General features: G+C 41.2%; 1 protein-coding gene and 1 non-coding gene across 2 annotated transcripts; one reads left to right on the forward strand and one right to left on the reverse strand.

Moving 5' to 3' along the window:
• Positions 1 to 1,262: 1,262 nt before the first annotated feature.
• Positions 1,263 to 12,868, forward strand: mios (missing oocyte, meiosis regulator, homolog (Drosophila)). Its single transcript, XM_054621733.1, has 12 exons — positions 1,263 to 1,364; positions 2,743 to 3,603; positions 3,762 to 4,251; positions 4,876 to 4,974; positions 5,181 to 5,435; positions 7,147 to 7,316; positions 7,907 to 7,972; positions 8,117 to 8,275; positions 9,351 to 9,503; positions 10,828 to 11,032; positions 11,278 to 11,407; positions 12,045 to 12,868. The coding sequence occupies exons 2-12, from the start codon at positions 2,785 to 2,787 to the stop codon at positions 12,133 to 12,135; spliced, it is 2,637 nt and encodes an 878-aa protein (XP_054477708.1). The 5' UTR covers positions 1,263 to 1,364; positions 2,743 to 2,784; the 3' UTR covers positions 12,136 to 12,868.
• trnay-gua (transfer RNA tyrosine (anticodon GUA)) lies at positions 2,597 to 2,715 on the reverse strand. The gene is made up of 2 exons: positions 2,679 to 2,715; positions 2,597 to 2,632 (listed from the first exon to the last, which is right to left on the reverse strand). It is a non-coding gene; the product is annotated as a tRNA-Tyr (tRNA).
• Positions 12,869 to 17,305: the final 4,437 nt, after the last annotated feature.

The raw sequence follows: 17,305 nt of genomic DNA on the forward strand, positions 1-17,305 counted from the left end.
TCTACTTGTCTACTACAAATCCGTGTACACTGATTACCTCAAAGAATATGTTCAAATAATCTGCTAAATCTTTATCTATTATTTTAAATAATCACATGATGGGTTTTGAGTTCAATCCATTGCTTTCCTTTCTGTGTATCTGTGTATATATTGCAATACTATAACTATAATTATTCTGTCTGTATTTATAAGATTTTATTTTGTTATTGTGGATTTTTTTTTTCTTACTTACTTACTTACTTAAAATACTTGTTTGTTTTTTTCTACTATGTACCTTGTTTGCACTATATCTATGCTGCTGTAATCCTGTACATTTCCCCGCTGCAGGATTTATAAAGGATTATCTTATCTTATCTTATCTTATCTTATCTTATTTTCTGCTGCTGTCAGGTTGCACAACCAGCTCTGCTCCCAGTAGACCACATGACACTAAAAACCTCTGCAACACAAATACACTGTGCAATACAATAGTTATAATAGTTTCTGTCTGTATATATAATATTTCAGTTTATCTTATTTTATCAGGATTACAGCAGCATAGATATAATGCAAACAAGGTACATAGTAGAAAAAAACAAACAAGTATTTTAAGTAAGTAAGTAAGAAAGAAAATAAATCCACAATAACAAAAAAAATCTTATAAATACAGACAGAATAATTATAGTTATAGTATTGCAATATATACACAGATACACAGTGCAATACAATAGTTATAATAGTTTCTGTCTGTATATATAATATTTCAGTTACTGTGGATTCTTTACAGTTTTTTATTGCTCATTTGCTTATTTATAATACTTATTTTTGATCTTGTTTTTTTTAACTATATCTATTGTTTGCACTAATAAAGGATTATCTTATTTTATCTTATCTTATCTTATCTTTTCTGCTGCTGTCAGGTTGCACAACCAGCTCTACTCCCAGTAGACCACATGACACTAAAAACCTCTGCAACACAGAAATACACTGTGCAATACAATAGTTATAATAGTTTCTGTCTGTATATATAATATTTCAGTTACTGTTTTTATTGCTCTTTTGCTTATTTATAATACTTATTAATTAATTATTATTTATAATATTTTTTTTTTTTTTTTACTATATCTCTTGTTTGCACTAATAAAGGATTATCTTATTTTATCTTATCTTATTTTATTTTATCTTATTTTCACACACTTTGGTTCCGGCGCCCTCTGCTGGTAAACTGCGCGCCTAACCGGAACCTTCGAGTACCCAAACACTCCGACCCCCACGGACGTGTTTTGGTGTAACACACAACATCCGGAGGAGCTCGCAGATTCCCCTGCTCGACATGTGCGCGTCAAATCGCAATTCACCCGCTGATTTAAACACTTTGCATGAACGTAAGCATCACAGCATGATTAATATTGTAAAGATTTATTAAAATGTTTCCCACTGAAGGTTAAATCTGCGCCAGTTAGTTTGTTTCAGCTCGTACTCCTCTCGTTAGCATTAGCTCAGAGTTAGCATGTCAACAAACTTCACATTTAAATGGCTGCAGGTTGCTCTTCTATTTAAACAGCTAGTTAGCATCAGATTGATCATTTTTCATCATTATGTTAGATTTACATGAACATATGAGTTAATCCAACATGTTTGTAAATCTTAATTATTATTATTATTATTATTATTATCATTATTGTGTTTTGGTCCACCTTTTTGGCCAGTTTTTCATCATTATGTTAGATTTACATGAACATATGAGTTAATCCAACATGTTTGTAAATCTTAATTATTATTATTATGTTTGTTTTTTATTATTATTATTATTTATTGTGTTTTGGTCCATTATTGTGTTTTTGGTCCAGTATCACTAGTATTTGTTCATGTTCTACATTACATTACAGTCATTTTGGTTTACATTACAGTCAGAAGGTTGCTCTTCTATTTAAACAGCTAGTTAGCATCAGATTGCTTTTTTTTTTATTATTATTATTATTATTATTATTATTATTATTATTATCATTATTGCTTTGACATCATTATGTTAGATTTACATGAACAGATGAGTTAATCCAACATGTTTGTAAATCTTAATTATTATTATTATTGTGTTTTGGTCCACCTTTTTGGCCAGTATCACTAATATTTGTTCATGTTCTACATTACATTACATTACATTACAGTCATTTAGCAGACCAAAGCGAGACCTTGCATGGTAGCCTGTCATCAGTGTGTGAATGGGTGAATGATATGTAATATACTACTGATTGTAAGTCGCTTTTATCCAAAGCGACTTACAATCAGTAGTATATTACATAAGTCGTAAGTCGCTTTTATCCAAAGCGACTTACAATCAGTAGTATATTACATAAGTCGTAAGTCGCTTTTATCCAAAGCGACTTACAATCAGTAGTATATTACATATCATTCACCCATTCACACACTGATGACAGGCTACCATGCAAGGTGCCACCATCAGACTCTAACTAACATTCATCATCCAGTCCACACCGATGGCAAGCCTTCAGGAGCAACTTGGGGTTAAGTGTCTTGCCCAAGGACACATCGACTGCCGAAGCCAGGTATCGAACTACCTTGCTCTCCACTACGCCACAGCCGCCCCATAAGTACATCCTTCGAGCCGGAATTGAACCAGCGACCTAAGGATACCTGCTTATTTTCCACTGGGATTGTCAGGGAATGACAGGAAATGCCTACAGTCCTCCGCTCTACCAACTGAGCTATCTAATGTCTTTGCTTCTCTGTCCCATTCTCCAGGTTGCAGATTTCCTTGAGATCCTTCTAGTCTGCCTCTGAATCATGAGTGGCTCCAAGCCAGACATCCTGTGGTCCCCCCACCACCCGGACCGCTATGTCATCTGTGACTCTGAGCTGGGCCTGTATCGTATTGGACCCGTGGGCGGCTCGGAAACCAAGGCTGGCACCCTCCCGCTCTCCGAGGAAACCGCTGCCACTCTGCTGGCCATTAACTCTGACACCCCTTACATGAAATGTGTGGCCTGGTACCCGAAGCATGAGCCCGAGTGTCTGCTCGCCGTGGGCCAGGCTAACGGCAGAGTGGTGCTCACCAGCTTGGGTCAGAGCCACAACTCCACCTGCAAAGAGCTGGTGGGGAAAGAGTTTGTGCCCAAGCACGCGCGACAATGCAACACTTTAGCCTGGAACCCGGTGGACAGCAACTTGCTGGCTGCCGGGTTGGACAAGCACAGGGCAGACTTCTCTGTCCTCATATGGGACATCAGCAGTAAGTTTTCCCCAGAGGTCAGCGTCGCCTCTGAGAAGATCCGCCTCTCGTCTGTGGATTTGGACTCGAGCTCAGTGGTGACCAAACCGCTGTACGAGTTGGGCCAGAACGATGCCTGCCTGTCCCTCTGCTGGCTGCTGCGTGACCCAAAGCTGCTGTTGGCTGGCATGCACCGGAACCTCGCAATATTTGACCTGAGAAACACGAGCCAGAAGACGTTTGTCAACACTAAGGCCATCCAGGGGGTGACGGTCGACCCACACTTCCATGACCGCGTGGCCTCTTTTTTTGAGGGTCAGGTGGCCATCTGGGATCTGAGGAAGTTTGAGAAGCCCGTGCTCACGCTCAGCGAGCAGCCTAAGCCGCTCACTAAGGTATGATGCAGTTTGTTTTGGAGGAGATGAGCAAAAGGTTCAAGCTCTGTCCAGTTAAAGATGGGGATGTTAGTTTGTTGACAAAACATTAAATACAGTAGATTTTAAAAGCAGATAGTTGGCAGTTAATAACAAGATGATTTCTTTTCTCATTTCAGGTGGCTTGGTGTCCAACTCGTACCGGCCTGCTGGCCACACTGACCCGTGACAGCAACATCATCCGCCTGTACGACATGCAGCACACACCCACACCCATCGGCGACGAGACGGAGCCCACCATCATCGAGCGAAGCGTGCAGCCCTGTGAAAGCCAGATCGGCAGCTTCGCCTGGCACCCGTCCTCTCAGAACCGCATGGTGGTGGTGTCGGCGGCCAACCGGGTCATGACCGACTTCACCGTGTTCGAACGCATCTCTCTGGCCTGGAGCTCCACCACCTCGCTCATGTGGGCGTGCGGCAGACACCTGTACGACTGCGCTGAGGATGGAGCAGAAGGGGTGGAGGGCGCCATCGAGAAAGACATCGCCACTAAGATGAGGCAGAGGGCTCAGTCCAGGTACGGACACGATACCGTCCAGGTGTGGAGGAACCACCTGCTGGCGGGGGGGAACGACTCCCAGCTTAAGTGTCTGTGGTATGATCTGTTTTATATCCTTTTTGATGATGAGGTGGTGCAAATACGGTCATTGTGTAATAACTGGGATTTGGAATAGTTGTGCTTTACTAATCCTTATTTCCTGGACTTTTATCTCTTCTTCACACCTAACTGGTCACATGTGCAGAACAGTCTTTTTGCCCCTTGTTAGATATATATTGAATTTTTATACTTAATATTTAAATACATTAATTCATGCAGATAAATATTTTAGAAGTCACTGTATAGAAGTTTCCTGTGAGTATAGAATATTTCTAACTATTTTAATGGTGTACAATTGGTTTGTATAAATATATAATATATATATATATAATATCATATAAAGATTAAAGAAAATATAGATTTTAAATTGAGTCAGCCTTCATATATCCTAAATTTAGAAGTTTATCTTTTATAGTCGGGACTAATTCTTGTTTTCATGGTAAAAATGTCTGATGGATTTCTTGGATTCAGCTGCAGTTTAACTGTTACTCTTCTTTGGTCCGGTTCAAATTTGAACTAATATGATAAAGTTCTGTCGTAATTCTGGTTCTTAAGCACCTCGGTCTGCCCTGGTTTGTTTTATCATTATGTTGTTTGAACTGCAATATCAGTTACAATTCCTATATAAGCATCACATATGAAGCAGTGTGCAGAGGACTTGGAGCTGAAACTGCAGGGGAACAAACAGTTGGTGGTCTACTCTGGTATCAAGAACATTGTGAAGACCAGCTCAGGTAAGTCAGCGAGGCACTGATGATCTGAACCACCTGAATGTCTAACATGATGAAACACTCTGTGAGGAAGAATCAGACCTTTGTTAGATAGTATTTCTTAACATTATTAGTTTTTGTTTGTGATATCCTACATTGATAGTACATTGCTAGATTGGAGGTTATGGACTCGTTGAATATTCTGTGTGTTTCTCCCTGGTTCCCTCCAGGCACAACAGAGAGCCGCAGATGCTGGAGCGGTTCAGACCGGCAGACTGACGTGCCGCGGTTCCACAGCGAGGAGCGCTGCCTCGCCCTGCGGCTCTGCGGCTGGATCAGCCGGGGCCCCGACATCGACGTGGAGATCTTCCTGCGATCGCTGGAACACGAGCGCGAGTGGGAGCAAGCGGCCGCCGTGGCTCTGTTCAACCTGGACATCCGCCGGGCCATCCAGATCCTCAACAAGGGAGCCACCGCTGAGAGGGGTGAGTGGGTGTAAGGAGAGGAGGAGGAGGGGGGGAGGTAGGAAACAGGTGTGTCTTTGAAGCCAAAGTGGTGACTGGAAGGAAGAATGATTCAGACCAAACACACAGTGATTATCTTCATTTCATCAATGTTCAATCTGATGATTATTCATCAGTTTGTTGGTAGTTGTTTAGTCTATAAAACATCAGGAAAATGTGAAAAGAACTTGCACTTCAGAGTGATCTGCCTCTGCATTACTGTGCTCTGTAACGTCATGCTGCTTCAACAGGAAATGATTTAAGCAACATTTATAAAGCTATGTTGTGTCAGGTCCAGAGTGTGTTTAAAAAAACTGCTCAGAAATGAGTTGAATATAACATTGGACTCCTGATAAACACAGTTTAAGTCTTAAGTGTGCTAAGTGCCTTTTTCCTTCAGAGTCTCTCAACAGATGAAGTTAAGATCTTCAGGAATTTAAAAAATGTAACAGCAGGAGATCCTTGTTTTTCACACAACACTCATCCTGCAGTGCTTTTCACACTGAGGTTGAACAAAATGGAGAGAGAAGGCTGTTGTTTACGTATGTCATGACTTGTAGGTCAAAAAAATGTAGGTCAAGTGTTTTCTGAACATGACTGACAAGGTGATCATTAGATAAGGTGTGTCAGCAGACACATTTTAACAGGGTTTTCTTCTCAAACAGCAGCTTGGACCTTCTGTACTGGTTAGACAGCATATAGTCTGTTTTTCTCTTTTTAAATATATAGTAAAGTGATAATCTACTGGCCAACTGGAAACTGCCTTTCTTACTTTTACTGTATTATGTCATTTTTGCTAACATTTACAATTGACATTTACTATTCGTTTAATGTTAAAGGAACAGTTTGACATTTTAGAAAAAATGCTTATTCACTTTTCTTGACCAGAGTTTGATGAGATGATACGAAGTCACCCTCATATCTGTCTATGAAATATGAAGCTACAGCCACAGGACGCTAAAGCTTATCTTAAAGCTAAGCCTGGTAAACCAGTTGAGAAAAAAAATCAACCTACCAGCACCTCTAAAGCTCACTATTAACATGTTAAATATTGTTTGTTTTACAAAAGCTAAAAAAATGTATTGAGAGCTTTAGATATACTTCTAAGTTGTTATTTTTTAACCTTTGGACAGAACCAGGCTAGTTGTTCTGTCCTGTCTTTATGCTAAGCTAACTGGCTGCTTACTGTAGATTCTTATTTTGCATGCAGACATGAGAATGTTATCCATTTTCTAATCTAACTCTTGGCAAGAAAACAGAGCATAACTCCCAAAATGTCATCTCTGTTTTCAATCACTGAGCATGTTTTATAATAACAATGCACAAGATGTCTGCTTTACCTCTGAAAAATACGTGATTTATGTTAATATACGGCTTTATTTCTGCTCAAATGGTCCTTTAAACCCCTCTCTTCAGTTAGGTTTAGAACTCTGCTCTCTGATAGAGGACCCAGCATAACCAAAAGATGATAGAGTTGTTTTTAATGTGAGCTAACCCTAAAACAAAGGTCTATTTTAAAGTAATTCCTGTTTCCTGGAACTTATTTCTATTGAGGCACAAAGCTAAATCACCATGAACAATTGGGCTCAGTCAGACGCCCCATCAAAAAACTTTTTTTTATTGTGTTGCACTTACAGTAATGACTTTGCACAAAGTGAATAAACCTACGTGTCTGGCTCCTTTTTTCCCCCAGGTGACCTGAACCTGAATGTGGTTGCCATGGCTCTCTCAGGCTACACCGACGAGAAGTCCTCCCTGTGGAGGGAGATGTGCAGCTCTCTGAGGCTGCAGCTGAAGAACCCCTACCTCTGTGTCATGTTTGCCTTTCTCACCAGCGAGCCTGGAGCCTACGACGGCGTGCTGGTATTGAATCTCTTACTATGGAGGAACCTTCGTAGCTCTATTGCGAACACAAGGGAAGTCGGCAAAAAGGAAAAGTGTTTAAACTGGCACTCTTTCCTCTCTGAACAGAAGCTGTTTTGTTCCAGCTTAATGAAAGCGTGTACATATTATAAACACCGCGCCGAACAGGTAGTTAATACGGCGGTGGAATAACAGGAAGAGATTTGTTTCAAGTCATAAAACACCTCACAGAAAATGTTCCCAGGTACACTGAGTGTATGTTTGTGCTTTTCCTCTCCCTCATCAGATTTTGGCCACCTGCTGCTGTCACATTCATTTATCTCTTTAGGCCTTTTTCCTAGCCAAGAGGGGTTGACTACACAATAAGAGCATTTAGTCTAGTTGCATTGACGATCTTGGCTTTTAGAGTTGATTAGGTGTGAAATCATTTCCTGCAGAGCTGTGACTGAGATTTTAACATTACAGGCAAATAACTAGCGAGTGCCAATGTGGAGACGTATACTATGGTGAAAGATGCTCAATGTAAATTGAAGCATTTCATATGGAAAATGACGAGAAGTAAAAAGAAAAATCCTATGTCTGTGTTTCAGTTTGAGAGCAGTGTTGCTGTGCGGGACCGCGTTGCCTTTGCCTGCATGTTTCTCAGCGACGCACAGGTAACACAATACAAGGCAATCACCTGACAACACACTGTAGTTATGCATATGTCACATCCTTTAACACCATCTCCTAATTAATTACTCTAAATATGTATGATGATGTTACGTTTGTAAATATATCTCTGGGGTATCTGTCTGCAGCTGCCTCGATACATCGACAAACTGACCAACGAGATGAAGGAGGCGGGCAACCTGGAGGGCATCCTGCTGACGGGTTTGACTAAAGATGGCGTGGACCTGATGGAGAGCTACGTGGACCGCACCGGAGACGTCCAGACTGCCAGCTTCTGCATGCTGAAGGTACACAAAGACAGACACATTTATGCAAGTTTGTCTTTTTAGTGTTTTTGTATCCTCGCTTACAACTATTCTGGGAAGCCTCCTGGCTCCTCGAGATGCATTTAAGGAGATTAAAAGTCACAAGTCGGAGGATTGAGGGAAATCTAGAAATGAAGCAGGCCACTGTTTATTGTTTGTCGATCTTTCTCTTTGCCACACAGCTTTTATGATTGCTTGTTTGAGTCATTTTCTGCCAAATTGTTTTGGTTTTCTGGCCTCGGATACAATGCTATAATTGTTTAAAAAAAGAAATGCTCTTGGTAAATTCATTAGACCTAAAATAACTAGTTGCACTCCTTTTGAATAGTGTTAGAAAAGACTGGGCCATAGTGGAACCTAACTGCCAACCTCTAGCCCAACTATTATGGTTTATTGCGAGAGGTGATAACAATGCCTTATTAACTTGTATTGTGCCATGCATAAACTGCAGACTGGGCTCTTCTGGTTGAAAGTACAACATGTTATAGTAAGTGACCCCAAAATAAAAAGGTTCAATCATTAACCTAAATGAACTAAACACAAACCCGACACAAAGACAATAAGCAACTGTCAGTCTGATCGCACCCTAGGAGGAATCACAGAGGTGCGTGCTAAGACTTGCCTCTTCATTTTTCTGAAAAGTCCCAGCTGTTATTCTTTACACAATTGCCAGCTCCAATAACAATGTGAAGCAAGAAAAGAGTTGTTTGCTGCCATGCACTTGTTTCTATAAAGAAAGGTGCAGACATCACAGTGGTGGAACAGGTCTTATTTAACATGCTGTAGTTTGCTTTTATTACGTTCCTGTCTTAACCTGCTGAATAGAGTACTGTAGGGTACAAGTCATCCAGCACATATGCGGTAATTGCGTATACAATTACATACATTTACACAAACATGTACACATTCCACCAGAGAGATGGGTGCGGGGAGGGTGAGACTTTTGGAAGCTTTTTTGTTCTAGTACACCTTGACTACCTTTTTTTGATGTGACCAGACATGCATCCCAGTGCAATGAAGTGATAATGTGACGTAAAGCTAAAAAATCTTCCAACAGGGTTCTCCAGGTGAAGTGTTGAAAGACCCTCGGGTCCAATGCTGGATCGAAAACTACCGCAACCTGTTGGATGCTTGGAGATTCTGGCACAAACGGGCCGAGTTTGACATCCATAGAGGCAAGCTGGACCCCAGCTCCAAACCGCTGGCCCAGGTAAGGAGCATCGGGGGTAGATAAGTAAATCAGTTTAGGGGCTAGTGCTATATCTGAAGAACCGCTCATACAAACAGCTTCCCACTCGGCACAAAGCTTCCTTGGATCCGGAGCAAAAGCTCACATGAATATCTTCTGAGAGGAAGCTGTACCCAGCATGCAGTTCTTCCCTCTCAACACTTAACAGTTTGTACATTACGCAATACTAATAAATACTAATATATGATTTTGTTATCGTAAAATGAATGTGTACTGTCTTGTAATTGTGTTCTTATACTACAGTGTTAACTCTCTTAACAGATATGTTACTCTCTGTCTCCTGCTCTTGGACTACGTATGTAAATTAGCTTATAAGAAGCTTGGGTACTGTCCCTGTCAATAAATAAATGTCCCGTAGATCTCAAGAGCTCTCACTCGACACTGCACTTCTTTGGGTCCTTATCCATACACTCGCCAAGTGTGAAGTCGATTAGATTAACAGCTGTCAAGAAAATGTTAAGACAGATAGGGACTCCTTCCTTTTAAGTTGGATTAAACTTAATAAAAATAACTAAGATTTGATTACTAAGTAATAAGTCATTTATTTTTGGAAAATCTTTTGCTTGCTTCTAAAAATATGAGGATGTGCTGCTTTTCTGTGCTTTATGTTGTTGTTGCTAGTGGACAATCCCCCAAAAATTATAGAGATTAATAATTAATGAAATTACTCGTAAAATGCACCCATAAATACTTGTGTTTGATCGTGTCATTCATTACAGGTTACGGGATATGTTTTAATAATGCATATCTGTAAAAAGGCGTTACAGTGACTTGCCATAAAATGAGCTGCCTCTGATGTGATAGGGCAAACTCAAAGCAGTCTGTCTTGTTTGTTTACAGCCTTCGATATCGTGACGCTTGTACTGTTTATTGCAGCAAAGGTAGTTTGTGCCAAGCTCGTAACACCCACAGCTCTGCTGCTCTCCAATGCTTGTCATAAAAACCAGTGTTCTAGTGAGCAATCTCTGTTGTTCTCTCTGCTCCAGATAGCACACATACTGGACTTAAACAGATCCTTTTACAAAGTAGAACACTAAAAGCGTTTTTACGTGTGATTATAAGTACGCTGGTGCTGCCAGCAAACCTCTGCACCACCGAACTGCACCACTGACATTCCCATATTCACAGTTGAACACATTGGGATTATTGCTGTATTATCACGTGCTTATCTTCTTCTCGCCTCAAAGTGAAAATCAGACAGCTGGCGAGCGTGTGTTTGTTGGTTTCACCTTCATGTTCGCCGGCACCTTATCAACCGACCTTTGTCTTTGTTCTTGTGCGACAGGTGTTTGTGAGCTGCAACTTCTGCGGCAAGTCCATCTCCTACAGCTGCTCGGCGATGCCCCACCAGGGCCGCGGCTTCAGCCAGTACGGGGTCAGCGGCTCGCCCACCAAGTCAAAAGTCACCAGTTGCCCCGGCTGCAGGAAACCGCTGCCACGCTGCGCCCTCTGCCTCATGAACATGGGCACACCTGTTTCTAATTGCCCAGGTGAGCTGGCCTGTGTGGAGGATGTAGACAGATGCTCATGTATACCATCTTGCAGCAGCGTAATAGTTTATAACCGAGGAGATTGCGTGGACTTTGATCTGCATTTAGAGGCAGCTGCACCTGGACGTTCAGCGGCATATCCCTTTTTTTTTTATGGCTGTGACATCGTTCACACCAACGTTGACATAGATAGTCAAATGTTTATGATTGCTAATGTTGATTTATGGATTAATCCTGTCTGGCAGGAACAGGGAAGTCGGATGAGAAAGTGGACTTGACGAGGGAGAACAAACTGGCTCAGTTCAACAACTGGTTCACCTGGTGTCACAACTGTCGACACGGGGGCCACGCCGGCCACATGCTCAGCTGGTTCAGGTGGGACTTTTAATGGATGCTGCACATGTGTGGATACATTTTTGCTACTACAAATGGTCCGTGTACCTTCTGTTCATTAGATTTTCAAAAATGGAACAAGAAGAATCCAATATCCATCAGTACAAAAGGCAAAATGTAACTATTGTCAAATATATAAAGAGTTGATAGCAAAAAGATCAGACGTAAGATAAGTTGTTGTGCAAAACAACGTCTCTCTCTCTCTCTGCTATATTTGTTGAAGGCAAAGTGATTTTTCGGATCTTAAATAAGTCACTACAACTCTTAGATACCTGTCACTTAATTATAAAGGTATACGAAAAGTGAAATCCATGTTGGGATCCTGTTAAAGAAGGATGGCTGGTCAGTTTGGAGGCAATCCTGGTGTCCTCTTTAAAGGGTAAAGCTAATAGTTATCTGTCACTTATAAAAGCAATGTAGAGAAGATCAGAATCATTTTCCTTTGGCAAAACCCTCTTTGTTTTATTTTGACTAAAGCTAAAGTGTAAAAAGAAATACAGATTTTTTTTTTTATTTCAATGAACAGAAGGTACAGTTACCTGCCACGCCCTTTTGTGTTGTTTTAGCCACGATTTACAAACTTCTGTGTTCTTAATTGACCCCCATGTGTCCATTACAGAGACCACACAGAGTGCCCAGTGTCTGCGTGCACGTGTAAATGCATGCAGCTGGACACCACGGGGAACCTGGTGCCTTCAGACGGAAGCTAAACAGGAGACGCTCGTCGGAAAGTGAAGCCAAACAACCAGCCAGAAACCGACCGGTGCAGGTTCACTGCTCCACCCGCCACACGACAACGCAACCGGGCGATGGAGAAAGGGTGCCAGCGGTGTCCTCCTCTGAAGTGGCTGCTTGAATAGAGCGACACCCTGTTTAAGTTCTAGTCTAGTGAATGTAATGTTATAACAGAGCCCTATATGAAGAAGGGAGATGGTGTGTGTTACTGATCTTACTAACTGAATCAATGACGGAAAGGGAGCAAATGCAAACTCACTGCTCTGCTAATGTAAATCCCACTCAGGAGAAATACAAGAGGCCCATCTTTAATCAGCCTCTTCTAATCTAACCTGAATCAGGCTTATAGTTTTATTGTGACCTATTAACAAAAAATATTAAATGATCGAATGTCCTCTCACACGTCAGGTTGTATAGATGTGATCACAGGTGCCAACGTGTGCGAGCTATATATATTTCTTCCAGCTTGTGTTTTAACACGCTATTTAACGTCCTGTGTTTGTCTTAAGGTAAAGGATCTTCACATACCTCATGAAAGCATTGTTTCGGGTGGGGTGAGCGGCGGTACCCCGGGTGACGGAGCAGGAGCGTAGCGCACAACAACAACACTCTCTCGCTCTCTCCGTGCTCCTCTGCGGCCCACTCTCTTCGTCCGGCATTGTACGCGAGGTGGGGGGGGGCTTACAGTGTGGAGGAGGTGGATGAGGAATTGGGGAAGGTAGGGGGGGGTGGGTGGGTGGGTGGGTGGGAGGAGGGCACGTCTGCATTCACCAGCCCACTCCAGGCCTGTGGTCCATGAAAGAAAGCTCGCCAGAAAACAGCAGCTGCTCGGCACCCTGACAAGACCCTCCAGATTGTTCCCCTCATAAAGAACCTCAGCTGCCGGAACACTATTGACTCAAAGAGAGGGCGAGAGGAACAGACAGCCTGAGCCCCCCCCCCCCCCTCCGACATACACAGACTTGCCCTCTTTCTCTTTCTCCCTCTCTGTGGTGCCCAAATTGCACCCCCAAAAAAAAAAAAAAAAAAAAAAAACTATGCATACCACACATCAATCCAAGGATGGGCGCCGTCTGTGGGGACGGGGCGGCCGTGTGTAAGCCGCATTGTAAATGGGTTTTTCTCTTTTTCTCCGCCACCCTCCCCGCTCTGTCACTAACCTAGGGAGGCATTGTAAGTGAGAGGCGGCCTGCACCAGAGCTGGCTAAATCACTTAGTCATGGAGTAGGGAGGAGGAGGTGAGGAGGAGGAGGAGGAGGAGGGTGGGGAGGGGGGCTGAGGAGCTACTGTATACCGCTTTCACCAGGATCTCTTCCCGGTGTGGGAGGTTTTATAGGCCTGCATGCCCTTTTGTGAACTATTTTGGAGTGGAGCTGACAAATTGGCGAGCCGTGTAGCGTCCCGAAAAAATACAGGGTGGCTGGAATTTCATCCTTTTCAGTGTTTTCTTGTGTTTGCCATTTAAATAAATTCCGAGTGACAAATTGGAGCTCTGCTGAATGGGGTGTTGTTCCATAAGTTTACATGGTTTATTTTTTTTGTTTTTAACATTATCGTGTTTCATAGACACAGATGGCGTGGGTTTTTCTATCCTGTGCGTTCTTTATCTTTGCTTGAAAGCATTGAGTCACTTGTTATTCTCCCATGGGAACTCCCACAGAATCACAGCGCGTCGGTGCAGGGAGGAAAGATGGACAACAGTGGAAAAACAATGGATTTTGGACATCAGATGTAGTAATGCATCTCTTGAGCCTCCATTGGAAGTTCAGTCATTCCGGAGCTTTTCAGTCAGCTGCAGTCTTCCTCACCAGATGGGAGTTCAACCAGTTGTCAAATGTATCTTTTTTTTTACTACTTCTTGTCCATGTTGGCTTAAAAGATGCAATGGAAATTCACTGGATCTCACCTCAATCAAAATCAACTTCACAAAAAAACATACAGCTCAAACGAGGGTAAACAAACATTGTTACTTTAAACTGTGTTTACAATGTTGGAAAAAACGTATGTATTCTATTTGCGGTCCTTTAATAGTGCGCAATGGAAAAACAAAGAAACTGAGAATCTACATTTCCACAATTAGGCAAACGCCATCTGCTCAGGAAGACCGTGTAATAATGATTGAGCTCTCCTTAACCGCTACTAATGAGCATCCTCAACTGTGAATTCAATTATACATGCATTCATATGCAATACTTTGCTTTTATATAACGTAAGTACATTACATTACATTACATTACAGTCATATAGCAGACGCTTTTATCCAAAGCGACTTACAATAAGTGTATTCAACATAGGTATTCAAGAGAACTACTATTCACCAGAAGTCATAAGTGCATCTCCTTTCTTAAACAAGCATCTTAAAGCATAAACCAGAGCAAAAGTATAGCGCAGAAACAAACTAATACGAATACAATAAGTGCAACAAACTAATATGAATAGAATAAGTGACACAAACACGAATACAATAAGTGCAACAAACTACAATAAGTGAATAAACAATAAATACAATAAGCAACAAACAATAAGTAACAAACTAATAGAATACAATAAATGCAACAAACTAATATGAATACAATAAGTGCAACAAACTAATAGGAATACAATAAATGCAACAAACTAATATGAATAGAATAAGTGACACAAACACGAATACAATAAATGACTCAAGCCTATTAATAAACCCTAAACCTAAATTAAATTACAACTCATTTGAAAGCCTTGTTCTTAGTCTTTCAAACCCGAGCGGGAAAGCATTAAAGTCAATTTTATTTGTTATAGTGTATCGTGCACCAGGTGCGTATTCTGAATTCCTATCTGAATTCTCAGAGTTTTTTTATCAAGTTTAGTCCTTAAAACAGATAAAGTTATTATTGTAGGGGATTTTAATATTCATGTGGATGTGTATAATGATAGCCTTAGTACTGCGTTTAGTTCATTATTAGATTCTATTGGCTTCTGTCAGTGTGTACATAAACCGACTCACTGTTTTAACCATACCCTCGACCTTGTTCTGGTTTATGGTACTGAAATAGAAAATGTAATTGTCTCTCAACAGAACTCTCTTTTATCGGACCATTATCTAATAACCTTTGAATTTGTTCTACCAGAGTGTACGCCATTAGGCAAAAGTTTCTACACTAGATGTCTATCTGATAATGCTGTAGCTAAATTTAAAGAAGCGATTTCTTCAGGGTTTTATTCAGTACCATTGCTCAATATAACAGAGGACTCCTACGCTAGCTTTAGTCCGTCTCAGATTGACCATCTTGTTGATAGTGCTGCATGCTCACTGCGAATGACACTAGACTCTATAGCTCCTCTAAAAAAGAAGCTAATAAAAGAAAGAAGGTTTGCTCCATGGTATAATCCTCAAACCTGCGATTTAAAGCAAATTCGCGAAAACTTGAAAGGATATGGCTTAAATGTGGATGTCTTAACAGTCTTAAAATATATAAGAAGGCACTCCGTAATGCTAGAGCAGCCTATTATTCAGCATTAATAGAGAAAAATAAGAACAACCCTAGGGTTCTCTTCAGCACTGTAGCCAGGCTGACAGAGAGTCACAGCTCTGTTGAGCCGTGTATTCCTATAAACCTCAGTAGTAGTGACTTCATGAACTTCTTTAATGATAAGATTCTAACTATTAGAGAAAAAATGTATAATCTACTGCCCTCAACCAGTACCGATCGATCCACAGCTGTAGAACCTGAAATATATTTAGATGGCTTTTCTCCCATCGACCTTCAACAATTGACTTTAACTATTTCTAAGTCTAAACCTTCCACCTGTCTCTTAGACCCGATTCCGACTAGGCTGCTTAAGGAAGTTTTACCTTTAATTAGCAATTCTTTATTAGAAATGATCAATCTGTCTTTACTAACGGGCCATGTACCACAGGCCTTCAAACTAGCTGTAATTAAACCTCTTCTTAAGAAACCTACTCTTGATCCAGAGGTGTTGGCTAACTATATATATATAACCAGGGTCAGTCACGGAGTTCCACAGGGGTCTGTTCTTGGACCTATTTTATTTACCTTATATATGCTTCCCTTGGGGAATATTATCAGAAAACACTCAGTAAACTTTCATTGTTATGCAGATGATACCCAGTTATATCTATCGATTAAGCCAGACGAAACTAACCAGTTCTCTAAACTTCAAGCATGTCTTACGGACATAAAAACCTGGATGACCTGTAACTTTTTAATGTTAAACTCCGAAAAAACAGAAGTTATCCTACTAGACCCAGATCACCTTCGAATTCAATTATCTAACGATATAGTTTCTCTAGATGGCATTGCTCTGGCATCCAGCACTACCGTTAAGAACCTTGGAGTTATCTTTGATCAGGATCTGTCTTTTAACTCTTATATAAAACAGATCTCAAGGACAGCCTTTTTTCATTTACGTAACATTGCGAAAATCAGGCAAATCCTGTCTCAAAGCGATGCAGAAAAACTAGTTCATGCATTTGTTACCTCTAGACTAGATTACTGTAACTCATTATCAGGCTGCTCTAATAGGTCTCTTAGATCTTTACAGTTGATCCAGAATGCTGCAGCACGTGTTCTAACAAAAACTAAGAAAAGAGATCATATTACTCCAGTATTAGCTTCTCTGCACTGGCTCCCTGTTAAATCAAGAATAGAATTAAAAAATATATTTTACTTACCTACAAAGCTCTAACTGGCCAGGCACCTTCTTATCTTAAGGAACTTATAGTTATAAGTATATAAAAGTAGGATGGGAGCCAGAGCCTTCAGTTATCAGGCTCCTCTTCTGTGGAACCAGGTTCCAGTTTCAGTCCGGGGGGCAGACACACTCACCACTTTTAAGAGCAGGCTTAAGACCTTCCTTTTTGATAGCGCTTATAGTTAGGGCTGGTTCAGGTTCGCCTTGGTCCAGCCCCTAGATATGCTGCTATATGCCTAGACAGCCGGGGACTACCTAGGATACACTGAGCTCCTCTCTCCTCTTCTCTCCCTCCATCTTTATGTATTAATCTCCTATTTATGCACATTACTGATTTTACTTCTTCCCCGGAGTTCTTGTGCTTTCTCGCCTCGCAGGTTCCCAGGAATCGGGGTTATATTTGGACTGTCATCGTGCCACCTGCTGAGGCCCTGCTGACACCCACTACTACTA

The sequence above is a fragment of the Anoplopoma fimbria genome, chromosome 20 (genome assembly GCF_027596085.1).
Source record: "Anoplopoma fimbria isolate UVic2021 breed Golden Eagle Sablefish chromosome 20, Afim_UVic_2022, whole genome shotgun sequence".
Taxonomy (NCBI): Eukaryota; Metazoa; Chordata; class Actinopteri; order Perciformes; family Anoplopomatidae; genus Anoplopoma; species Anoplopoma fimbria.

Bases quoted from the DNA above. Each gene is read 5' to 3' on its own strand.
- mios (XM_054621733.1), top strand. From the start codon at position 2,785: ATGAGTGGCTCCAAGCCAGACATCCTGTGGTCCCCCCACCACCCGGAC. The intron at 4,975-5,180 runs GTAAGTCAGCGA...GGTTCCCTCCAG, and splicing joins CATTGTGAAGACCAGCTCAG to GCACAACAGAGAGCCGCAGA. The intron at 7,973-8,116 runs GTAACACAATAC...ATCTGTCTGCAG, and splicing joins TGTTTCTCAGCGACGCACAG to CTGCCTCGATACATCGACAA.